This window comes from Conger conger, chromosome 2, assembly GCF_963514075.1.
Source record: "Conger conger chromosome 2, fConCon1.1, whole genome shotgun sequence".
In the NCBI taxonomy this organism is placed as follows: domain Eukaryota; kingdom Metazoa; phylum Chordata; class Actinopteri; order Anguilliformes; family Congridae; genus Conger; species Conger conger.
In genome coordinates, this window is record NC_083761.1 from 46,709,800 (window position 1) to 46,736,517 (window position 26,718).

The 26,718-nt window shown below is 45.5% G+C and overlaps 1 protein-coding gene across 1 annotated transcript; it reads right to left on the reverse strand.

Annotated features, from left to right (window-relative positions):
• Nucleotides 1-256: 256 nt before the first annotated feature.
• Nucleotides 257-24,828, reverse strand: LOC133122136 (protein phosphatase 1 regulatory subunit 1B-like). The gene is made up of 5 exons (XM_061231880.1): nucleotides 24,352-24,828; nucleotides 8,579-8,662; nucleotides 8,191-8,266; nucleotides 4,377-4,541; nucleotides 257-2,850 (listed from the first exon to the last, which is right to left on the reverse strand). The coding sequence occupies exons 1-5, from the start codon at nucleotides 24,463-24,465 to the stop codon at nucleotides 2,657-2,659; spliced, it is 633 nt and encodes a 210-aa protein (XP_061087864.1). The 5' UTR covers nucleotides 24,466-24,828; the 3' UTR covers nucleotides 257-2,656.
• Nucleotides 24,829-26,718: the final 1,890 nt, after the last annotated feature.

Here is a 26,718-nt window from a genome sequence, read left to right on the forward strand (position 1 = left end):
TCACTGCTCCACTCTCCTCTGGCAGTGCAAGCAGACACCAGGGCGTTCAACATGTCATTTCAATTTGACTTGTGATTCATACTGTTTTATTCTAGTGCTAATGGTATACAATATACACTACAACAAGTAATCTATATTGGTATCAGTTGGATATTGACTTTAAGCCAGTTTCATTAATACCAAAGTGTGTAATTGACTAAAAATGATGTTTATCTACTGCTGGGTGTTACACATAACAGTAAATTCCATAGCTCAGTAGGAGTTTCAAGGTTCAGGTTTATTACATGTCAATACAACTGTAATCAATGACAGTAATCACTACAGCATATTGAGCATGATTACAGCAAACTGCAATTTTGACACGAAAAATTGCTATATTATAACATTCAGTTACTGACCTTAGGTCTGGTGTGGTATCCTGATAATGGTACAAAATGGACCGTCTTAAAATGTACAATCTCTGACCTGAACACGTTTCTCTGAAGCAAAGCTAGATATATAACCAATAACAGTAAGAACCTTAGGACTTGTTTTAATATTAATTTATTATTAATTAAAAGCCATAGGGAAATATTCTCACCCCTCCATTTCCAGGGCTCATCACCTACCTCTGCATAGCATGTACCGTTTTCCATCAACAGGGCTCTCTCTCTCTCTCTCTCTCTCTCTCTCTCTCTCTCTCTCTCTCTCTCTCTCTCTCTCTCTCTCTCTCTCACCCCAAGTATTTGACTCTAATGGATTACTGACTTAGTTGTGTTTTTTATCTTATCAGGATCTTGTAAAAGAGATGATTGGAAGATTGGAGAGGCAAAAAGCATGCTTGTAGTTATTCTCAGGATGTACAAAGCTCTGGTTTGGCTCTTTATTTTGTTGAACAGTTCAGAGAGGAATGAAGGAAGCTAAAGCTATGATGGCTTACGACGCCTCCAATTGTTTCGTCCCTTTGCTGTGACCAGCATTTGGTAAAGGTAAACTAGGACCAACTCCTTCTCGGTCAGAGACGAGAGGAGCCTATCTAATTAAAGCAAGAGTAATGAGTGCAAGGAACTCATTAGAGACACCGGGGGGAGGAGAAGGAACAGCCCCCCCCCCCCTCCCATGGCTGTTCCAGATGCCTCCACCAACCTGTCCCTGTGATCTGGCTGTCAGGAACCACACACACACACACACACACAAACACACACATACACCAACACACGCACGCGCGCACACACACGCACACACACACATGCACACACACACACGTACACATACACAGGCACACAAACGCACACATACACAAACACACATACATACACATGCACGCGTGCTCACACACACATACACACACAGACAAATGCACACACACACATGCACACAAACACGCACACACACGCACAGACACACACACACATATATACACACACATACACAGGCACGCATACACACACACAAAGATACACAGGCATGCATACACATACACACACATGCAGACACACACTATGCAGGGCACATATGTAGTGTGAGTACATCAAAGTCTGGGTCAGCATTGCGATGTGAAAAGTCTCTCATTCTGGCTCTTATCTAATCCACTTGAGGTATCCTGCGCAGTTCTGGGTAGCAACCACTCAATGACACAATCTAGAGCATATAACAAGTAATCTGGGGCATTTACAGAAACCAGGTCATTCAGTCATTGCAGCTGACACATAGTTATAGACCAGTCAATGGACTGTCCACTAATCACTGGAAGTAATAGATAAGAATGGTTTAGTGGAGCAACTGTCAGCCTTAAATTCCATATCAAAATTCCATAAGTGAATTTTGAAATAACAATACATAGTAAATATAGTTTTATATAACAAATAACAAATATAGTTCATTTTATTTATCATACACAACCTATATTTGAAATAACTGAACCTTTAGTAAAATGAGATGAAGAAGGGGGTCATTTGGAAATGAATCTTTAATATGGCCTTAGGGTTTTGGGTGTGATGTAATTAAAGTTCACATCTGAAACACAGAGGCAAAACAACTAATGTCTGTACATAGCGTGTGTGTGTGTGTGTGTGTGTGTGTGTGTGTGTGTGTGTGTAGGCTTGGGTGTGTGTCTGCGTGTAGAGAAATGTTTCTGCATGTGTGGGCTTGTTTGTGTGAATATAATTATTACTTTTATATATAATATGTAGTGTGTTAAAAATGTTAATTGCTAGTATCCCATCTGCTAATGGACTACCTGTTACAAAGGGTCACTTGTCTGAATCAATGCAGAGGCATTCAATTATACTGTAGAATGAGAGAAAATAATAGTGTTTCAGAGAAAAGTAAGTCTGACCCCTCCACCTGACCTCAGGAGCACATTCTTCAAACTCATAAGCTACAAACTGACAGAAGGGGAACAGTTCTATCTGCAGTTTTCTATTACTGACTGGAACCTTCCACACCTGCTCATATAGCTATGCTTAACACACACTGATATTCATTCTCTCTCTCTCTCTGTCTCTCTCTCTCTTTCTCTCTCTCTCTCTCTCTCTCTCTCACGCACACACGCACAGCTCACACACAAATGTTCTGTTCCCTCTGTGAGCTTACCATGCTGTCTTAATTACTTTTCTCCTCTTCTATATAAGACACATGTTCCCCTCTCCTGCTCCTATCGCCCTCCCCCTGTCAGTCACTCCCATCTGCTCCGCCCCTCTCCTTCGTCGTCATCGTCGTCATCGTCATCCTCCTCCTCGTCTTCGTCATCTTCGTCCCTCTCCGCGTCCCTCTGATTCCGCTGGAAAGCTGGCCGGCCCAGGCTGGCGGCCTCCGACCTCGGCAGACGCTCCGTATGGCTGTCCACAGTGCCCATCTCCGCCTGAGAATCTAGGGAAGCGGGAAATGACATCAGAGGAGTGAACGACACTGCCGCATTGACTGAGTCAGCGCTTGAGTCAGTAAGGCCCTGAGATTCTCATGCAGATGGGATCGTCTCAGCGGTTCAATGGCAGTATCAATGAGGCTATTAATCACTAGTGACATGCTCACGAACGTTGCATGCAAGTCAATGTCAATATTAGTGCCAGTGATTTAATAGGTACAATAGGTAATTTCGGACTCCTAACGGTCAAGAGAGGAATTCAAGCAACATCCATAATAATGGAATGTCCTTAATAATGTAATGTAATGTAATGTAATTCAAGCAACTTCCTTAAGCCACAATAATGTATAACCCCTCTCTGTGAGCGCGCTGACATTGAAACGCCATTGGCTGTGGCAATAAGAACCAATTTTCAACCAATGAGCTTGAATTATTGTTCGGCTGTACAATGTTCTTGTACAGAGTGTCGATGCATCTGAATATTTTTAAACCCAAATTCAAGGATTATAAACACAGGCAGAGGGTGAGTCAACATGTCAGTGAGCCTTTTCCAATGATAGGAAGGGATTTGCAATGGTTTTGTAACAATGTTTGAACACAAAAATCTTGTGTTTAGGCATTATTGTCAGTGAGTCAATATCAATATTGGTGTGAAGGAGTCGGTGCCAGTGGCATAGAGTCCAGACCTGGTTAAAATACGTCATTGTTTCAGATTCAATGTCTGGTGTATTGCAATCTATGGACTACTCTCAGAAAGTGCAAGCCCCTCTATCTGGTCCTCCTTGGCTCAGTTACACCAGGCGAGATCAATCGGGCACAGAAAAATATTTGAATTCAAAACAATTATGTATCTCACCTAGATACGGTCAGTAGCAGTGACATAATCAGTAACGATGCATGCAAGTCAACATCAGTATTGGTGCCAGTTATTTAATGCCTCAGCAGTACTATCAGTAAGTCAATATCAATATTGCTGTGCCAGTGTTAAGGAGTCAGTGCTGGTGGCATAGAGTCGGAGTTAGTATTTGTTTCCATAAATTGGTATGTGTTAGAGTGAGTTAGTGAGCGAGTCACCGTTGGTGTCAGTGAGCCAGAGCTGTGGAGTCACTGTGTCAGAGCCTCAGAGTCAGTGAGTCAGAGACGCAGAGTCAGTGAGTCAGAGCCTCAGAGTCAGTGAGTCAGAGCCTCAGAGTGAGTGAGTCAGAGCTGCAGAGTCAGTGAGTCAGAGCCTCAGAGTGAGTGAGTCAGAGCCTCAGAGTCAGTGAGTCAGAGCCTCAGAGTGAGTGAGTCAGAGCCCAGAGTCAGTGAGTCAGAGCCGCAGAGTCAGTGAGTCAGAGCCACAGAGCGAGTGAGTCAGAGCCGCAGAGCGAGTGAGTCAGAGCTCAGAGTCAGTGAGTCAGAGCCTCAGAGTGTGTGAGTCAGAGCCTCAGAGTGTGTGAGTCAGAGCCTCAGAGTGAGTGAGTCAGAGCTGCAGAGTCAGTGAGTCAGAGCCTCAGAGTCAGTGAGTCAGAGCCCAGAGGCCCCCTCTCACCAGCACTGGAGGAGGAGCTCTCCTCGCTCTCCTCACTCTCCTCGCTCTCCTCACTGTCCTCTCCAGAGGACGGGCAGTCCTCGCTCTCCACCCCCTCGGGGCGGTCCTCCAGGGTGGGGCAGGCGCCCAGAGGCTGCATGTGAGCCTGAGCCATCCGCTGCACGGCTGGACCCGCACACAGACCCACGGACACAGCCACACGGACGGACAGGCGGACACACAGACACAGAGGGATAAAGGGATAGGGTTTAAAAAAAAATATTTACTATTTTCGAGCTCCGGCACCATGACAATCACCGTGCGTTACTTGACTTGTGCAATCAGACAGAAGGAAAGTCATTTTAAAGGAATGATTGACAGGCAGACATACAGACAAACAGACAGACAGACCAGGAGGTACAGCCCCATTAGAACGGCACCGTTTTCTGAACTTGCTTTCTGAACTATTTGTTTATAGAGCCTCCCTGTCTGTTCTTCTGCACATGTGAGGAGATGATCTGACTACCTGTGTGTGAGACAGAGATGTGTATATTTATGTCTGTGAATTTGATTGATAAGCAAATTTCCTGACTGTATGTGTGGGGTGGTTATGAGTATGGGTATATGTGGGTGTGTGTGCGTGTATATATGTGTGTGTGTGTGTGTGTGTGTGTGGTGTAAGCCTGTGCGTGTTTGTGTGTATGTGTATGTGGGGTGTGTGTGTGTGTGTGTGTGTATGTATGTGTGTGTGTGTGTGTAGGGTGTATGCCTGTGCATGTGTGCGTGCGTGTGTGTGTGCGTGTGTGTGGTGTGTGGGTGTGAGTGTGTGTAGGGTGTGTGCCCGTGCGTGTGTGCATGTATCCAGCTGTGTGCACTGTGCTGTAATCCTGGATGATCCAGAGTAGCTGAGCCTCACACTCACACTGCACAGCTGTCACACCCCTAATCCCGTCACGTACACAAATGTATGCGCATGCGCACGCACCCAAACAGGCCGTGCTGATACTCTGACTGAATGATACTCCTGCTCTGTGAATCTATCAGATGCTAGAAACATAGTGCTAAAAATGAAATGGGGACAATGAGATGCAACAGGCTGGCAAAGACCAGCTCCCAGCTTGACATGGTTTAAAAAGCTCAAGCTATGTTTTGAAACAGCTGGTAGCTTCCAGCTCAGATAAGCTATCAGTATTGCTGGTTCACCAGCTCATACCCAGCTAGACCAGCTTCATGACCAGCTTGGCCGTGCTGGTTGACCAGCTCATACCCAGCTAGACCAGCTCATGACCAGCTCAATTTTCCAGCTGGCCAAGCTGGCATAGCAGCCTAATGCAGCACATTTCTGTTTGAGAAGAATAGCCATGTAGTATTGTACTGTACAGATACTCACATAACAGGACAATATGACTTAAATCTAGTTCACTAAGGATTGGTTTCACATACATAGATTATGCTTAGTCTTGGACAAAATTGAGTTTCATATGGATAATCTCCATACAAAACTCATTTTAGTCCAGGATTAAACTTAATCTGTGTCTACGAAACTGGCCATAAAAATATTACAGTCCATAAATAAACTTGACACAAATTTAACAAATACAGCCTTGAGGAGTAGACCAAGGGGGACAGGGTTGTCCAGGTCACACAAGCAGGAATGAATGAAGAACAGAGACGCCTTTGGTTATGCTTGTTGAATCAACATGCACAAAAGTGTGTTTGTAGAGATAATCTAGACAGCCACAAACAGACACACTGCCTTAACAGTGAAGCTGTCTTCACATATAGAGCTGGACCAAGCATATGAATAGAACCGGGTTAATTTAATCATTGAGTTCTGTGGCAAATGAGAGCACCAACCATAGTCTAGCATGGACAGCATGCAGAAATTAGCTTTGATTGAGAAGGGACCTCCATTTGAATGCCATGGACATGGGTTTAGAGCAGTGTACACAACTGCAAGAGTTTGAATGATATGGTTACATCAAAGTAAATGTGCATATTAGCAGAACGCACAAGAAAGGAACTGACATCACATTTTCAGTTGGATCAGATCAATGACCAACTGGGGGCTACTGCTCTAGCGATTCCTTCTGTTTATTTCTACATAAAGACAGCAACGCATCACCAAGCCTACAGACTGCTTTCAAATCAAAAGTCTGTTTTAGAACTGTGCTCCTGAACAAAATTAGGTGAGATTTCACACATTTCCTGTTAACTTCAGAAACCAGAGCCAGACAGCTGCAAATTCTTATACTGTGAACTATGAGCAGGCTCTAGGTCTGGGCATGAATGACACTGTCGTCCACATCTTGGTGCAAGAATAGGGTGCATCATTGCCAAAGGGAACACTGTTCTCACAAATTGGACACCTTCCAAAGTTCTCACATGGTGGCTTTAAAAAACAAAATAAAAAAAAACCCAAACCCATTCCTTATCTGTGCCCATTCAAAGAGCGCTTGTCTGCACTGGGTTTCCCTCCACCCTGAATAAAAATGGCCTAAATGTTAAATGGACTGCACTTAAATAGTGCTTTTATCCAAAGCATTTTAGAATTAATGCTCTATTTCACCAATTCACTCACACACCAACAGCAACTGGCTGCCATGCAAGGCACTGACTAGCTCATCAGGAGCAATTGGAGTATTATATGTCTTGCTCAGGGACACTTCGACACATCCAGGGTGGGGAATCGAACAGGCAACCCTCTGACTGCTCTTACCTCCTAAGTTAATGTTGGCTAGAGAATTACTCAATCTCCAAAGCAATAACAAAACACTTTCCCATAATTAAATAATAGCTTCTGAAACAAGCTAATCAATGAATATAAAAAAAAACAAGAACCACAGCCTTGTAACTGGTGTCTTGGCAACACAGCAGCCCATCATCATGGTGGCTGGTCCTAATTTATTAAGGGCATTCTGGCTGCATTGGGGAGATAGCTCCCTCTTTTGGTAAAAGGGAGAAGAGTTACTTGTGACAGCACCGATGAGCAGTCCAGACTGGTGCTACCAATGCCTGAACATGGACTGCTGGATTTTTGGGGATTCAGGCTTGGTCTTGCGTAATTTGTCATAGTTTTTTGTGATATAGTCTCTATGAGCACAAATAAATGGAAATACATTTTACGGAATTTACTTGAACTGAACTTGAAATTACATAAAATGTCAAATAAGAGAGAGAGAGAGAGAGAGAGAGAGAGAGAGAGAGAGAGAGAGAGAGAGAGAGAGAGAGAGAGAGAGAGAGAGAGAGAGAGAGAGAAATTCTGAAAGCATTGTGGATCACAATGTGACAAAGCTGGAACATTTCTATAACAAACAATGACAGTGCTATGAAACACACCAATATACATTTCTGTGCCATCTTCTTGTGACGCTAAATCATTATTTTAAGATTTCTATATTTCGCAGCAGATGGTCGTATCCATAGCAACCCACAAACACAGTTAAAACTTTTACACACTATTTCCAGCTTAATATTTTTAACTGAAGAAATTCTGTTTAACCCAAGAATACAATAGGAGCTGGGACCTGGGAATCAAACCTAGGGCTTTGGTGTTACAAGATGCTTTCATATGCTATGCACATCCATACTTTTAGCCCTATGTTCAATCATGTTCATACATAAACCCTACAACAACATAACCACAATGATTAATTTGTCCAACCACAACGCCACCAATATTAATTTTCGCAGTCTCACAAATCGTATTTTTGGGGCTTCAAATGTTGCCAGCTCTAATCTGAGCCATACATCTACATTGTTACATAATTTCTCTTTCATAACCTGTCAGTGACTCACACATAGAGCCCTCTGCAGCTCTCGTGAACACGCCTACCTTTCAGCGATGGAGGCTGGTACGCACTCGGGTTGACACGCTTCGGCTTGAGGATTCCATTCTCCCCCACAACCCACTAAAACCACAAGAAAGAGATGACAATGAAAATAAACACCTTGCGTTCCATGGTCAAAAATGCAAAAGCATAATATCAACATAATTCACTTTGAGTTACATTTGATAACACAATACCATAGAGCAGGGGTGTCAAACTCCAGTCCTGGAGGGCCGCCGTGTCTGCTGGTATTTGTAATTTCCTTTCAAGGACTGGAGTTTGACATGCCTGCCATAGAGTCTGTTCAGTTTATCACATATGATACTGTTTTTTGGAAACAGTTAAGCATTAAGCTGTATTTACTCCTCCTGGCCTGTGGGGGCGCTGTCTGACCTGGTGAGTAGCAGTTTCCTCCTCAGGGGATGGATTGTCTGAAACTCTGAAGAGCGTGGCAGGAGTGGGCCTCCGGCGACGGATCTAGAGAAACAAACACGGCAGCAATGGATCCAGTGTCAGGAAGCCAGTATCAATGTCAGTAAGCATGAAATATTACTTAGTGTGTGGTGTTTTTAAAATGATTTCCCCACTTTTTGGCCCAAGTTGGATTGTCCAATCAAACAGACCCCACTGTCATTTGTCAAGCTCTACTTGGTAAATGATTTTGTAAACTATGGAGACGGGACTATTGATGGGTATCAGGGGGAGGTCAGGTTCACTTAAATGCCGATTGGTGGGGTTGCAGACATGGTTTCCTTCATAGGGATGGGTAATGGTTTGGTCTTTGTATTAATAAAGTGGGGGCGGGTCAACCTGTGCTGGACTCTACACTGGAACAATGCAATAACATAATGATTCACCCAGCTCTCTGCACATCTGTATTATAGCTTGTACATTTATGGCACACTGCACACGGCAATATTAAACTGACATTTGTTTCCGGGAAATCTGCAGGGTCTTTCAAAATGATGCATGACTCGACCATGATTGTATATTTATAGAAATTTGTGCACACAGTGGAGATGCGAGAATAGATGTACTGCATGTGTATATATTGTTTGGAACCAAATGTACAAAAAATGATGGTCCCCTGCTGAGAGAGCAGAGATAGTTGTAATCTAGTCTCAGGAGATACTGTATGTGGGTCACTTCCTGATCCTCACCAGTCCATAATGCATTAGTTTGGACAGCAGGGTGTCGGGACACACCCTACTTTCACGTGCTGTTGGGTGGTTAGTTTTCTTTGAGTTAGCAATACATCACAACTCGGCAATCCGACTCCTTCACATTCATATGCTTTATGGTCAGACACAACAGAGGTTTTCTTTTTCGAAGATGTTGGCAAGAGCAAGTATATCACAACTCAATTCCTGCTGCAACTACAATCACAATTTCTCCAACTTAATCTTGCAACATGATAAGGTGTCCATGTGGGCTTTTCCGGTGGGAAACTTGTATAGACCATAAATCCAACACCACTTGAAAATAGGTATACTGTCATATCTCTCACTGGAAGTCCTAATACATCACAAAATGTGGCCTAGTCACTGCCCTGGAGAGCAAATGGTGGATCAAAAAAGAACCTGTGATTGGCAGCTCCACCTATTGGCCTTAGTGTGAGGTTCATATGACTTTGCACTTCCATCACTGCCCACTCTCTCCCAGGCAGAAAGTGTTACTGCTGTTTTCACCGAGCTGCAAGGCTAGTGCTCCCAGTCCCGGTACCAGAGACTCACAGCCCATCTGTTAACCGCTTACTTCGAAGTTGCCATGTTAACTGCCAAAATTAAGATGCATCATCAGATGGCCTGGTCCAGCTAGGAGCGGGTGTGAACTGATCAACCAGCTAAACCATGTTGAGTTGGGAGCTCGTCTCATAACCTAGCTTGAGTTGTTTTTTTTCAGCAAGGCACCCTACCCTAGGGGCGGCCTGTAGCGTAGTGGTTAAGGTACATCACTGGGACCCGCAAGGTCGGTGGTTTGATTCCCGGTGTAGCCACAATAAGATCTGCACAGCCGTTGGGCCCTTGAGCAAGGCCCTTAACCCTGCATTGTCTTGTGCTTAGTCTAATCAACTGTAAGTCGCTCTGGATAAGAGCGTCTGCCAAATGCCATTAACGTAATGTAATGTACCCTCTCAGGGTAACAACGATCCGGCAAAGCAGCGGTCTGCAAGCTCAGGCCTCCTCCTGATGTGCCCAGGGTTTGGCATTATAAAAGACGAGATGTTGATCGCTGTGCTTCTTCAGGCCCCAGCAGCCGCCTGTGGTCCCAGACTCACGCCAGACACGTGCATGACACCTGATGTGCGCATCACAAACCGTGGGACAAAGACCTGTCTCTGAGACTGCTGGCATCCAATGCTGTCATTTGCTGTTCTAATTGAGGCAGGCCTTCTTGGGCTGGCAGTGAGAATGATGTTGGCACAGTAATCCCCCTCAGCGACAGAACAGAATGTAACGTGCCAACGAAAATCGCGGTGTTTTAGCACGCCAATTAAACGCTGTAGCGCTAAACGAATTGTAATCGCACCACTGCTGCCCTCTTCTCTCGCTTTCTGCTGAAATCCCTTCTGTCCCCTCTCCCCCCCCCCTTCCCCCCGACCTCGCTTTTATCCTGTTATTTCTCCTTTTTCTACACCTCCCTTTCCTAGTCTCCGCCTTCACCCCGCTGTCTCTCTGGCTTCCCCCCCCCCCCCCCCCCCCCGGGCAGGACGTGCCCCCCGCTGTGATCTCGTCACGGTGCGCCCTGCTGACGTCTCTCCCGGCCTGAGTGACATCAGCAGGTCTCTGTCTGAAGGATGATTTATGCTTCAGCAACAAAGTGTCTGCGATGAAAAAACTATGCAAATTTGACAGTTTTGATGTTGAGCCGACACTCTTCCGCATCAGTGGCAGGTGTCCTGTACCTGTACCTTGCCTGGCGCAATTGAGCCAACCAAAAGGACCAGAGGGTGGGCTTTGCACCTTTTGCACAATTTAGGTTCCAAATACACTGGACACACTCAATAAAGAGTAGAAAAGTATTTCAATCGGAAACATATTTGACCCAGGTCAGACTACGTGCAGCTCTCCTATATGACTGCTGTCGGCGTGATGGTGGCAGAGAGAAAACAGGTGACATAACACTGCCTGTAGTTTTCCGGTCCAACTCACTGCTATACGAGTTACATAAATCCAGCGGTGAATTTCTAATTTGTGGGAACACCAGAGCACAGATAGTCAGATTATGTTTTGTGTTTTTTTTCTGTTTCCCGTCTCCTGACATATCTGTAGGTAATCATGTGGTGTTTCATTATCTAATCTCTGTTGCTTTTGTTTGCATGGGCATACTTTCAGCACTCCTAAATAAATCCTCTTTAAAAACTAAATTTACCACTCTTTCTGTATCACCATGGGTCAATAGCAATTTAGGTGGTGCGCATGAATTTCAGCACTTGTTTCGACTTGTTGAGACAAATCCTAATTATCAACTTGTATCTGCTGAAAACTAATGCTTACAGATGAGCTATTAAATAGCAAATTGACTTTACAATTAATGCCTCTCATTCACCCATTCGCCAACGGCACCAACCAGCTCATCAGGAGCTATTGGGCGTTAAGTGTTTTGCTCAGGGACAATTCTACATACCCAGGGAGTAGGTACCCTTACAGCTACTAGATGACCACTCCTACTGCCTGAGCTAATGACACCCCCATGTTAATAGGTGCAATTGAGACATACAAGAGGACCAGAAGGTGGGGCTTGCCACTTTATGACAGTATTTCATACGTTCCATTACACCAGAAAAGCCCGGCAAAGTGTAGAAAAGTATTTTAATCCAAAACAATTACGTATTTGACCCAGGTCTGGTGGGTGTATGACGTGGTTTGTCTGAATGAAAAGGCCAACGGGTTCCTCTTGATACCAGTCATAACTGGGCAGATTGAAGACGGAAAGACAGCCAGCCACCACGGTTCTCTGCTTCCGCCTCTCCCCGGCGGCGTCCTAACGGGCCTCCAGGCTCGTTAGAGAGGAGGGGCGCTAATTGAATCGTCGTGATCTCCGCAACCTGCTTCCCCCAGGACTCCCGAAGCACAGGCTGGCATAGGGGACTGAGACCCGCCGCATTTCAGTAATGTCAAGGACGGCCTAAGGAGAGTGTAACTGCTTAAAAAAGCCCATCCTCCCGAACGTCCCCCAAGAACTGACTTCCCCCCCCCCAGTGCTTGTACCTGCAAGTTGCGCAATCTGTCGTACTTTAGATGAATGATTAATGGACACAAAGTTCCAGCCGGGCTCAGATACTGTGATGCCGCTAATGCGCCGTTCATTCATCTGGAATGAGAAGCATTCTTGCTGGAAGGGAGCCTTTGTGCTCTCTTCACTGGCATGGAGACAGAGTTAGAGTGACCCTTAAAGCATAACAAAGTCGTTGATTTACCGTGTGAAATGTACCTGGCTCTTCTTTTCTTCTTCTTCTTCTTCTTCTTCTTCTTCTTCTTCTTCTTCTTCTTCTTCTTCTTCTTCTTCTTCTTTCTTTCCCCTCTTTCTTCCTTAACCCCTTTAATTTACCCTTTTGTTTCAGTTCTATTCAATTCACTTTATTGCCAGTTCAAACAATAAAAACAAAACTGACACTACTATAATGTGAAATAATGCAAATTTGAATGAAGACAATACAGATGAAATTGGATGTTTATGATGAAAAGGAAATATATGTCTTGAAGGTCTGTGTTATTTTTACACAGCATTGCATTACATTATAATCACTTGGTAGATGCTCATCCAGAGCGTTGCACAGTAGTGGAGAACATTAGTGTAACTCTGAGGAATACAAAAATGCAATATCACCAAGAAGGCACAGAGGCCCATTTATAATGACAAAGTGTAATGCTAACCTAACAAACAACCATCTGAAATGTAACAAACGAAAGTACAGATACATTATTTTTCATAGCTATAGCTATAACATTTTCAGTAAGACTCTTTTTATAGGGTTACATGAATTGGGCATGAACTAATGCTGTTAGAAACTAACTAACTACCGAGAAGTTAATGCCAATTCATATTGGAATTCGGTCATGGGGGGGGGGTCCTTGTTTTCCCTCCTTATTATGTGTCCCCACCCTTGACTCCTTATTTGGACTTCCTTCCCGTCATTCATTCATGGCCCTCACCTCTGTTCCCCAGCTCCCACACCTGTCTGTTGGTTGTTTTGGTCCATTTGTCATTTAATTTAAGACCGCCTGTTTGGTCTTTCCATTGCTGGTTTCTGTGCTTTCATACCTGTTATATTGCTGTCACCGGTTCTAGCCTCTGGTTCCCGTTTTACCTGTATGGTTTTTGCTCTGTTTGTTTGGATTTTTCTGTTTACGACCCCTGTCTGACTGCATTTGGATTCCTGGATCACGTCTCTGTACTGTTGCCTGCATTGTAATGCCTACCCCTTATTGGCCTCAGCCTGTTTATTCGACTACGCATCTGATCCTCTGTTGTCTGGATTTCAACCGTTGACTGCCTAATCTACCTGTTATTATTAAAGCCTGCTGTTTTCTATCCATCCCTGAGTTTGCGCTTGGTCCTTCTGTCCTGCTACCCTACAGAACAAACAAGCCAAATATTGGAACCAGCAGACTCTAGGGCTCCTGAGTTCACTGCCGTTATGAGGAGAGTATTCGTTCAGTCAGCTTTTGAACACTCATCGGCTCCTCAACCTGTGCCAAGAGAACAGTTCTGTGTCAGACTTTTCTCACAGATTTCGCACTTTGTCTAAATCCATTGTCTGCAGCAACAACACCCTCTGTGACATGTTTCAAGTTGGACTCGTGGAATGTATTAATGTCAGTTCCATTAGCAGAACTCCCTCAGACTCTTGACGGGCTTTATTGGGGTTGCAAGACCGGCGGACCGAGAGACCGTCTCGACATGGTCCGCATCCCATCAGACCAGTCTCTACCCCCCCCCGCCAGTGAACAGCCCCAGATCACATCTCTGGCTTCGCCCCAGACCCAACTTTCAGCACCGCACTAGGCCCAGCTTCCAGTTCTGTCCCAGGTCAAGTCAGCTGCTTCACCCCAGACCCGGCTCCCAGTACTGCGCCAGGTCCAGGGTTATGCTCCATCCCAGGCCCAGTTTTCCTGCTTCACCCCAGACCGGATTCTGGTCTCGACCTAGTGCCCGGCACCAGTCCGGGTTCTACTTCCAATACCATTCCAGCTCCGCCCCAAGCTCCTTCTCCAGCACCTCCTTGGACTCTGTTCCCCGGGCCGCCTCAGGTCCAATCTCCAATGCCACTCCAGTTCCATTCTACAGTTTCGCCCCAGGCCCTAGCTCCAGACCCCGTCTCTGGCCCGGTCCCAGCCGCTGTCTCCAGATCCGTCCCGGGCTCTGTCCCGGATGCCTCCCCGGGCCCTGTCCAGGGTCTGTCTCCGGATCCATCCCAGGCTCCTGCTTCGGCATCATCCTTAGGTTCTGTCTCTTTCCTCTCCTCTAGCCCCGTCCGGGACTCCGTCTCCAGCCTCCTCCCAGGGCTCTGTCTCTGGATCCATTCCAGGCTCCTATTCTGGTGCTATCCCAGGCTCTGTCCCAGGCCCCTGCTCCAGCAAAGTCTCTGTGTTTGCCTGATCTTCCGTAGTCGCCTGAAACCCCTGGGGTGCTTGAAGCTCCAGTCACCTGAGGCCATGCAGTCGCCTGAACTCCCACGGTTGGTTGAAGCCCCCTGAAGCACCACGGTCGCCTGAAGCTCTGCAGCGTCTCCACTCCCAAGCCTCTAGCGCCTCCGACTCCTCAGTGCCTCTGAACCAGTCCTGGCTCTGCTGCACCTCCTAGCCACCCCAGTCTCTCCAGCCCATCTGAGCCACCCCTGTCTCTCCAGCCCTTCTGAGCCACCCCTGTCTCTCCAGCCCTTCTGAGCCACCTCTATCCCTCTGGCACCTTCGAGCCACCTCTATCCCTCTGGCACCTTCGAGCCACCTCTGTCCCTCAGGCACCTTCGAGCCATCCCAGTCCCTCTGGCGCCTCCCAAGTACTCCAATCCTCTCTTGTGTTACCCCAGTTTCCCTCATCATTCCAGCTGCCCTGATTGTTCTTGTGCCCCTGTGCTCTGTGTTTTCCCTGCTCCTCCTCCCAGTTGGTGCCACTTTTTGGTCACTGTCCGGTGCATGGGGGGGGGGGGGGGGGGGAATTCTGTCATATCTGTGACCTTCTATTAATTTATTGTTTTTCCTTTTTCTATGTTCTCTGTTTTCTCACTCCGGTCCTTGTTTTCTCTCCTTATTACGTATCTCCACCCTTCACTCCCTATTTGGACTTGCTTCATGTCATTCATTCATGCCTCTCACCTGTTCCTCGTTTTCTGTTCTGTTTCATGTGTGATTGTGTTTAAGCCAGTCTGTTTTGTCGTTCCGTTGCTAGTTCGACTGTTCTTGTAACAGTTATATTCCTGTGCTTGATTCTAGCCTCCACTTCCCTGTTCCCGTTTTACGTGTGTGGTTTCTGCTGTTTGTTTGGATTTCCTGTTTACGACCCCTGCCTGACTTTCTGTATTTCATTTGCCTGCATTGGACTGCCTACCCATTATTGGACTCTGCCTGTTTATTTGACTCCGCACCTGCTCCTCATATCTGTTGCCTGGGTTTCGACCGTTGACTGCCTAATCTACCAGTTGTTATTAAAGCCTGCCATTTTGTATCCATCCCTGAGTCTGCACTTGGTCCTGCTGCCTGACAAACCTCTTGTTTTACGGTTCTCTCTTTCTCTCTCTTTCTCTCTCTCTCTCTCTCTCTCTCTCTCTCTCTCTCAAATTCAAATGGCTTTATTGGCATGAATATAAATCAACCATTAGTATATATATATATATATATATATATATTGCATCATTCCTTGTAGAGGTTTAACTTAGAAAGCAGTGTGTTAGAATTGATAACGTAGAGGGCACACGGGCAGCGGTGGAGCTTGACAAGGGACTCATTGACAAACCGCATCTGGAGTGAACAAGCGCAAGCGCAAGCAGAACGAGTGCAGACTGATGTGGGCCTCCACTCTGGGGAGGGCCCCTGCCGATCCGCTGCCTCGCACCCCCACCCCCCCTCCCTCCTCCCTGGCCTATTAAAAGAAGCACCAGGACAGCTTAAACTAGATCTGTGGGCCCAGGGGACACTTGAGGAGAGAGCTTCCTCCTACATTAAAGACAATGAGAGCGCAGATATTACAATGTTCGTGAGATACACCTCCTCTGCAATATTCCAGAACTTTCCAAGCTCGGCTGATATTACGTGGCACGGCTCTTGTTTGGAAATAGTGCTGCTAATGTCAATACTGCTGTTACAGTTTAATCAAGACCTTAGCATACGCTTTTTTGGTTCATTCGAGGATACAGATCGATGTCAACCCACGCACTCTTGCGAGCACGCATACCTGTCATTCTTCAGTGTGCCGTCAAAAAGACATAAATGAAATTCCTCTCACTCTCTGTCGCACTTGCTTAGAAGCAGGTCAACGCGGCGTCTCCAATTCCTCTTTCAATCTGCATACCGTGCTTTCATTTTCTCTCTCTCTCTCTTCTCTCTGTCTCTCACACACACAGGCACACACATACATGCATGAGCACACAAATGTATATGTACACACTCGCACACTGTTCTTCCTTCTTTATCACTCTTCTTTCTTTTGCTCTACCTGTCTTTCTTCAGTCAATCCCCGGTTTATCTGACAGCTCACAACCATAAACACAGCAAAATCCCATGTTTATTTCTCACCTTTATTGCACAATACTACATGAATCAACAAATTGCATATATACTTTTTGCTATGTGCTTCTTCAGGACACATAACAACCTTTCTGAGAAACATAAGACGCAGGGTCCCATTTTAGTGCTGGTCAGGTATAATAAAACTATATATTCACAGTCGGACATCTACACAATCAGGACATTCATTGTACAGGCAGTAGCCGCAGACATCTTGTACGCCATAGTCAGTTGCATATCATATTGTCAGCCAGTGCACAGGTCAGTTATATTCATATACCAGACCGCAGTGAAGTATCATATGGCCAGCAAAGTGTCAGGTATGATACGCCTGTGCAATCAGATATCTGAAAACCATAACATATCTTATGTTAGTACACAGTTAGGTATTATACTTCTCTGCACCTGCATGCCCCTAATAATGATCAGAACAATGCCGCCTCTATTCAGAGTGAATGTGAATCTCTTTTACCTGCACGAACCACACTGGAGTCTGTCCATCACTCAAATGGAAATTAAAATTCACATCCTGCACCACTGGCATGGCAACCATAAGCATCGCCTACACACCACTGAGATAAAATAAATGACAGGTCACTGCATAACAAGTTTTATATTTAGCTATGATATCTTTCACCTTCTCGCTTTTACGCTAAAATTCAAATGCAAATGAGTGTATTCAGCTTGGCAGCCCCCATTGTAATAAGGAAACAATGATCAAAGAGAACAGATTTGAGTGGAGAAAAGAGGTAATGATCAGATAACGGATTAAAACGTCTGGAAAGAGTGACTGCCTTGACACCTCAGTAAAGATGAATTCAGTGATAAACATCAACAAATAAGATGTTAAACTAGCATATTATAGTGATGGAATGAATAACATGCAAATGGGTGGAATGAGTGGATAATAATAACCTAATAACCATAATAATCTGATGTCGCCTCCTCTTACATCACAACCTATTGCAGAACAAAGAGGCGAATGAATGACCTTCATATACAAGTGAGCTTTAGGATGCACTCTGACCGCTTCCTATAAAAATGGTCTCTCACACTGTAGGTGTAGTCATGGTGTAGCTCTTGGCAGCAAGGACAAGGGGATTTCACAGCTGAGCATATCTGTTGATACTGCCAGGTAAACTGTACATTTACCTATTTAAACACGGAATACACTTTATTTTTCATTTCAAAATGTAACAGATCTGGGTCAAATGCGTAATTTTCTGTGCTTTACTGGGCTTGTAAAGTGTATTTGCACATGAAATAATCTAAAAAAAAAAATGCGTACCCCACCTTCTGGTCCTCTTGGTTGACACCATTTCACCAGGCAAGATCAATCGAGAGCAGAAAAGTATTTGAATCCAAATCAATTACATATTTTACCCAGGTCTTCTACTGACTAAGCTGCTGTTACATTAATTTGGACCATGCTGAATTAAATTGAATAATTAGACAGCTTTCAATTTTAATTTTGATCATTGGGTCCAGTTAAACCCCCTGGACTGAAATACAACATGATATGAGTTGCATTAACTTGGAGAAGTGGCCTAACAGCAACCTTTCACCCAAATGGGTGCAGGTATAAGTTCAGTGAACCCTCCACCGCTGTACTGCCCCCCGGGTGACATAGCAGGATTTTCCAGATCACTGCTCCATCTGAAGCCTGCTGTAACATCCAACTGTACCATTTTCCCCAGTTTGAGCTGGTCAAGCTGCTCATAAGGTGTTCTAACTGGGTCATGAAGCTTGTACAGCTGAGTATTCGCTGGTCAACCAGCTAGTGCTGGTAGGCTGTCTGAGCTGGTAGCTAAACCAAGTCGAGCTGCTTCAAAACCCAGCTGTTTCAAAACCTAGCCTGAACTGTTTTTTTTCAGCAGGGAAGTTGCATGTTTTTATATAATAATTGTCCATGAGTGATAGCCGCCCCTCTTTAGCAGGCTAAAGAAGACCCAATGCCGTCAACACCAGGATGGGAGACTGTCCGCTAATCTAATCTCCCGGAAACACAGATTAAATTTCAGTGTTGACAGACAGCAGGAGCTGCCTCAAACTGTGGCACTTTTTTTAAATCGAGGCTTCTCAAGCCCTTGATGAAAAAGACTGTGAAGCCTGTCAATTTCTACCAGTTCGCTACTTTTCACTTGAAGTTCCGAGGCAGTCATGAAACAGCCAGTCACAGCATTGGACTAAACAGGTCGAGAAGCAGATTGGAGCTTGTCCAGGACAGCTGGCAGATTTAAGGGGGATTTTTAAGTGAAGTGCAAATCTCTCACCCTGCCCAAGAGATCAAAGGCATAGTTTCAGGAGGGGTTGTGCCTGGGTAGCCACACGGTCTTGCCTGGATTGGCACTGTTTCATGGCACATACAGTACATTCATTCACTGCCTGTGGTCCTGGAGGAATTAAACAGAGTTTGTGTGAAACAGCGAATGAGTGTCACCCTCCGCTCCACTGGAACTGGACGGATGGCAAGCACAACTAGCTGTCTAATTAGTAGCAGCCTACTGTCCATTGGGACAGGTTTACACACTGCGTGCTGTAAACCTGCAGATATCCATAATTTCTATGCATAGATGTAAGCAGGAACATACACATATGCACCTGTGCTACGGTACATTGTAAAACATTAAAATATCCAGTTATCCACCCTCCCAAATCGGAAACATGGACTAAAGTAAAAAGAGCTGTTCTTAACTCAGTTATCCATCTAACTCATTAATACTGCTCCGTGATACACGACCCAGCTCTATCTGCTTTCTGCCTTATACCATTGTACACTCTACTGAGGAGAGCTGTCAGGTGAAACAGCTGGGAGCTAAGAGGAACTGAGTGGCTCCAGTATCCATGAACAGGACCTCACAGAAGCAGAACAGGACAGCTCAAAGAAACCAATTAAAAAGTGAATAAATAACTACATATCAAGCAACTTACAGGTGATTTAACTAAGCAGGGGCAATCCCAACTGGAGCAAAGTGGGGTTAAGAGCCCAGTCCAGCAAATTAGCCAGTAGGGTTGGGTTATGAAATGGAGCTATGCAGATACAACCTCCTGTCTGAAGCTGTTGTGTCTTCCGAGTACAGTACTGATAGGAGTGGGACAGCCAAAGAACAACTGGGCCACTCATCTCTGACAGGTTTACCTCCTTCAGAGGATACCGACCCAGGGATGGTAATGGGTATGTGCAGTAAATTCCTGGATAGCAAGGGACTCGGATCTGTGCTGGTACCGACTGACTTCTGGCCAGAATCTGGTAATATCCGACCCAGAGTCGTTTGCTGTCTCGGTTAATACAATGATATCATTGAAGTTTATATTGTTAGGAACAGATGTGCAGTTGTTTCTAAAGATAGAATCCTTGTTGCTACAAATAGGGAATAAAGTTCAGTACTGTCAAAAGTCTTAGGTGCATGTAAAAACAAATTCCACAAAGTAAGGATGCTTTCAAAAATAATGAAATATCAAAAATATTAAGATAAAGCGCAGTGAACAGTTAAAAACCAAACAAAATCAAATCAATATTCATATTTTGGAAAATGAATGTTTGGAAATCTCAATTTTCCTCTTTTCTACTAATTGCAGAAAACAAAAAAATGTATATAAAATTATCTAGGGTGGACCTTTGCACAGTGCTGTATACCTCCATTAAAGCACAGCTTATATAGGCAGGATGTGAAATGAGGGCAAGTGTGCCAGCAGGCCTAGAATTGGCTGAGAGACGATGGAGAAGGCGTTCTGGGATTCGTCGAGTGTGAATGGGACAGGGTCTCCAAGGTAAAGTGGCAGAGTCAGAACAACTTGTTTCCTCGACATGAATTCCATATTGAGCACAGCCCTGAGGTGGGTAGAACGCTCATTACTGCAGAGCTCAGTGAAACCCTTAAGTGTGTAGACTTGCCTTTCCGTCAAGAGTGATATGTTACTTTCGCAACATGCCTAGCATCCTTCCTGAGATTTTTTTCAGCCGATGGGGGTGTGTGTTTACAGTCCCTTGGACTTGCCATGTTTCCCCACAAACACGGAGTGCGCCAAAGGTCGCCTCCCACCAGACTCTGAAGGACTGCAGGGCTTCACACAGAAATGTGCTCCATGCAGACAATTATGCTCCACTTTCTTAGCTTAGCTTAGACTAACAAATAATGGATGTGTTGTTTTGCTAATATGGTATATCAGCACCAGCTACAGGCAAGAGGAAGCTAGTTGAGGTCTGGTTAGTGCAAAAACGAACAAGTGTGTTATTCCGACTCTATTACGCCCAGTCAGACCGACTGGGTAGCGTTTAATTTCGATGCAGTGGATTTGTATAGCTTTGTGAGAGATCCGGCTGAGTACAGGAAGCAACGTGGCTGAACGGGAACAGGAAGTCTGCAGTAATGATAAGTGATTTTATAGGGTTGCCCTCAGGCGCCCATTGTTTGTGTGAGCTGAGTGGATTAAAGATGGTGATCAGTGGGTGTTTCGTGTGGGCGGCCTCTACACGACTCTTACCCCTGGCAACAGCTGCAGTGGTGGAAGGAACACGTATTCCAATGAATACAGCTCCCTGTTCCAGCTCAAATACAGTCCATATTTACACTACTCACATCGATGCAAATCACTCCGAAAGCTGTCTCTTCCTGGCAGTTTGCTTGCTGAAGATGCAATGCACTGTTAGTATTGTAGCAAAGACAGGGACAGTGCTTCATTAGTAGTATCAGTTCAGAAAAAATAAATACAAGTAAGGAAACTTTTAATGGTCTGACATCGCACACAATGCTCTCATATTGTCGGAGCATTAAAAGCTACCTGTCTATTTTAAGAATGGTGCGTTGCTATCTGGGGCAGTGCTGTTGCTGCAAGTACAATTTAAGCAGCCTTAATTCCTCCTCCTGTCCGTAATATTACTCGCTTAATGTGGAAAGCCGGAGGGTTCAGTGTGGATGACTCGATGTGCTCAGCGGGTTCAGGATCGATGTCTCTGGTCCACGTGACGTCACTGGGGCTGCAGTGCTAATCTGAAGGTGACAGGCAGCGAGTCTAACAGTGGACTTTGTCCTCTGCGACCGCTGCCATCCAGATCACATCTGCGGTGTAGCGTATTCAGGATCTTTCCCTGCTTGCCCATCACAGAGGGCACATTCCCCCTCAGGCCAATGAATAGCATTGCTCAGATCTCCACACACGCTCCCCTTTTTAACATCCCTGTCAACTTCACTCCTCTTTCTCAGCCCCTACTGTAAAATCCAGCTATGCCAGTTTGGCTAGCTTGAAAATTGAGCTGGTCATGCTGGTCATAAACTAGTTTGGCTGGGTATGAGCTGGTCAACCATCATGGCCAAGCTGGTCATAAACTAGTTTAGCTGGGTATGAGCTGGTCAACCACCATGGCCAAGCTGGTCATAAAGCTGGTCTAGCTGGGTATGAGCTGGTCAACCAGCTAATCCTGATTGTTTGTTTGAGCTGCAAAACATAACTTCAGCTGTTCAGACCATGTGAAGATGGGTGCTGGTCTGAACTGGTCAATCAGCTAAACCATGTCCAACTGGGAGCTGGTCTGAACCGATAAATCAGCTGTTTCGAAAGATATCTTGAGCTGATTTTTTCAGCAGGGTCCCTATCTCTCTCCTCCCCAAACTGTGCTAACTCTCTTTTCCCATTTCTTAGAAGTTTCTTTCCGGCTCAGCCCCCCCCTCACAGTGCCTCTGCCCCCCCAATGTGAATGGTAATGACGTTAACTAATAATGACGTACATCAACATCAGGTTTGCCTTTCCCTCTTTCGGGAAGTCAGTCCGCACACACCGCAGTCCCCCGTTGACCAGCCCAAGGCAGCGCCTGCCCTCCAATTAAAACTCATGTGACCGCTCTCTCCCGCCAAACCTCAATGGGATACAACACACCACTGTTACGCTGTTTGGTTACCTCGCTGCCCGCTTCTTCACAAGAGACCCCCCTCTGATGCCACTGGCTCGCGGACGTGACAGAGCTCCATTCATGTGCTAATGCAGCTCTTGCATTTCATGCCGTCACAGCGGACTAGCGGGAGAGCGCCTAATAAACAAACTGCTGGGAATGACCACTGGGCCAATGAACCGGGATTAAGAATGCTGGGGGAGATGTCATGCTAATGCAAGAAAAATCTGAAAACCGCTGGGTAGAAGTGGCAAGTTGTTACAAGTCCAGTCCTTACATTTTTTCGTAATGTATCATTTCTCCCTTATATCAATAAGTTATGGCAGAAATTACCGCAGGAGCCTGTGGAAGTGTTTTACCAAACGTCACTGTAGTGATCATGTTTCTTCTCCATGGCTATGGTTCCAATAATAGTATTCCACCTGCTTTCTGGAACCTTCCGTCCTCAGATAGTGATCCTGCTACCCTGCTATCTCCCTTTTGTTAGAAAGAACAGCATAACACACCACACATGCTGAGAGGTCTCTAAGGGGTTGAAGCATTGTGTGGAGAAGAATAAGATATATTTTATGGAACCCCGTGGGGTCATTTCTCTTCTACATTTAACCCATCCTAGTTACTTAAGAGCAGTGGGCAGCCACCATGTTCAGAGGAAGAAATGTGGTTGTTAAGGGCCTTGCTCAAGGGCCCAGCAGCTGTGCAGCTCTTAGCTACACTGGGGCTTGAACCGCCAACCCAGAATCTGATGGCTGCACCCTGTTCCTACACCACTACTCCATCCTGATGTCATAAGCCGCAGGAGAAACATCAGTCCACCCCTGCCCTCATCCCTCTGTTCTCCCTCATCCTTCCTGCATCTCTCATCCTGTCTTTTGCCCTCATTGCTTGCAGCAGAGGGACTGGCCTGGTTTCACCATCCCAGCATAAACTACACCAGATGGATAAGGGTGTCTCTTCAGTCTTTTGAAGCAGAGTGCCTGATTGGCTGATTGAGTGACTGATAAATAGGACAGTAAGGCTCACTCTTAAATCGAGGAATTAGAAAGAAAGATTGACCGAAAGAAAGATAGAGTTTGTGACAGAGGGAAAATGGGGAGAAACTGTAATTCTATACAATCATGAACTATTTCTGGCAGTGATTTTGTTTCCCTGTATTGGTGGAATTTATTGGCACTGAGCTGAAATGTAGCACTAGTATTGACCTTAGTTAGATCACCTCTCCATATATATGGATTTGTTTGTTCGCTCGAAATAATGCCCACCAAACACAGAGTCAATGCAAGATTGATCAACTCATAAAACACATCTGTAATGTACATTTGCAGAAATACATCAAGTACTTCAAGTACATCAAGACTATCCTGCGCAGCACACAGAAATACAAACACACACAAGCACGCACGCACGCAAACACACACACACACACACACATAAGAAAACATCAATACACACACAGACACAAGACAGACACACAGACGCACATGCAGACATACACACACAAACAGACACAGAGCAGCCACACACACACACACACATTTTGGGGCATCCTCACCATCTCCACTTGCCGTGGGTCTAGCTGAGTGGGCACGGTGGTCGGGACTGAGAAATGGATCTTTTTCCTCTCCTTTGTCTCTTCCCCAACTTCGGATGATGAAAGTGGATCCATGCCTGTGTCTTCCCGCGGTCGGCAGGTTTGCCTTCCCTGATCGAGATTCCTCCGCAAGCCAGAGTGTGGATTCCAACTTCTCCACTTCTCCAGACCCCTGGACTCTGACTCTGCTTCACTCACAGAGTTTGAATAGCTGCCTTCCCCTCTTTGCCCCTGTAACTCTTTCCTTTTTACACTTCAGGTGACTGGATTCTTTCTTTCTACTCCCTTTTCTCTCTCTCTCTCTCTCTTCCTCTGGCTCTCGCTCTCGGTCTCTGTATGTTTTAAGCCTGTCTACTCTGTTTGGCTCTGTGTTAGTGGTATGAGCTTATCTCTCCTCCCTCTTTCCCTCTCTCCTCACTCTCTCTCTATTGCTCCCCCCTCTCTCTCTCCCTCTCTCGCTCGCTTGCCCATAACCTGTGCTGCAGGAGGGGAAGAAGGATGTCCTTAGAACAAGTGGAGGGAGGGAGGGATGGAGGGAGGGATGGAGAGGGAGTGGGTGTAGAGACAGAGTGGGAAGGAATGAGGTTGTGTGTGTGTGTGCACATGTGTGTGTGTGTGTGTGTGTGTGTGCGCATGTGTGTGAGTATGTTAAGCTGGACTTGATTTGCAATCAGAAAAAAAGATAATCTTGTCCCTTTAGTTGAGCCTCTTTTGGCCTCTTTTTGTGAATGAGAGATTTATTCTATTTGTGTGCATGTGTGTAAGCATGTTTTTGTGTGCATGCATGTAAGCATGTTTGTGAGTGTTTGTGTGTGCATGTGTGTAAGCATGTTTGTGTTCGTTTGTGTGTGCATGTGTGTAAGCATATTTGTGTTTGTCTGCGCATGTGTGTAAGCATGGTTGTGTTTGTGTGTGCATGTGTGTAAGCAGGTTTGTGCGTGTTTGTGTGTGCATGTGTGTAAGCTTTTAGTGTGTGTTTGAAAGAGCTGGAGAGCATGTGAGAGAGTAGAATTAGAATGTGTGTCTGAGGCTCATAACAACTAGCTTTAAATAATTCACCAGGTAAACTTTGAAGACCTAAATGCATTAGATGGAATGAAAACTAAAATATAGCAACAAAATATGTGTTAAATAAATGTTTGAATACATTTGTTCCAACTGTCAAAACTAAAGCCAGTGATCACTTCTGAATTTATTTTGGATAAGCTGGATCTGATCCAATAGTAACCCATATTGGAGCCTGAAAAGTTTTAGCCAAACCTCAGCAAAGAATTATCACAGAATTTTCAAATCAGAATTACAATTATTCTGATCCTGATACTCTCTGACTAGTATATAAGCTTTGATATTGAAATGGTGGTCATAGCATTTTGCATGGTGACCTTCAGAGGCAATATTTTCCCATATTAGTGTATAGCCTGTTCAACTATACATAACAGATATTGAGCACACAAAACCAAATTAAAGTCAAATCTTTTTCTTTAAAAAATGAAATCATATCTGATTATAGTAATCGACAGTTAGTGCCGCTCCTAAGAAAAGAAAGCCTGACCTGGACCACTGCATTGAAACTGAATTGGCCGGGACACTCTCCCGCAGCAATATATCATAAATGACCGTTGCCTATACGTAGCTGTTTTCAAGGGAGTGACCGAACATCTGGCCATTCTGCGCGAACAGGAATGCGAGCCGCATTGCGGGGGGTTGGGGGCGCAACAACAACACAAATCTCAGCTTTCTCGGTCAAAGTCAGGGCAGCGCGCGCCGCCCAGAGCGGGGATCCGCGGACACGTAAACACAAACAGCTGTCTGCGGCCTCTGCTCCGTGATGTCACCATGATGTCACCATCGCACAGCTGTCACGCTCAGACCCCCGGGCTCTCCCGGGCAGCGCCTCCCCGTTGCATTCCGTTACGTTTATCTACACGCCCGGCTCGCCGAGGCAGGGCACGCCTCGCATTTAACGTCTCGTCTCGTCCGTCCAACGCAGCGGAATTCTCGAGGGTATTGTGGCTGTGCTCCAAACTCGTCTGACAATTCCTGTTCCTCAACCAGCGCATTGCAGCCGGTTGAATGCCGTGTGGCTTTGTGCAAGGGAGCTGAGCCGTGCTATGCCTGCTAGGGGGCATTTTTCTCTTCCAGCTCCACTTGAGTGACGAGTAATGTGTTTTTAAAGAGCATGTTTAGGGCGGGTGGAAGGCCGTAAAGCTGTTCAAGATTTCTACAAACACGCCATTCCTGGCATAGATATCTAGAGCTGGAATTTTGTGACGCGGGTGTGGTATGAGGGCGTGGCACAGGGCCGCTGTAGCTCTGGAATTATTGCGC

Coding starts and splice junctions, on each gene's coding strand:
- LOC133122136 (XM_061231880.1), bottom strand. CDS start 24,465: ATGGATCCACTTTCATCATCCGAAGTTGGGGAAGAGACAAAGGAGAGG. Junction 8,663..24,351: donor ACCCACGGCAAGTGGAGATG/GTGAGGATGCCC, acceptor TTGTTTCTCTAG/ATCCGTCGCCGGAGGCCCAC. Junction 8,267..8,578: donor AGGAAACTGCTACTCACCAG/GTCAGACAGCGC, acceptor TTGTGGTTTTAG/TGGGTTGTGGGGGAGAATGG.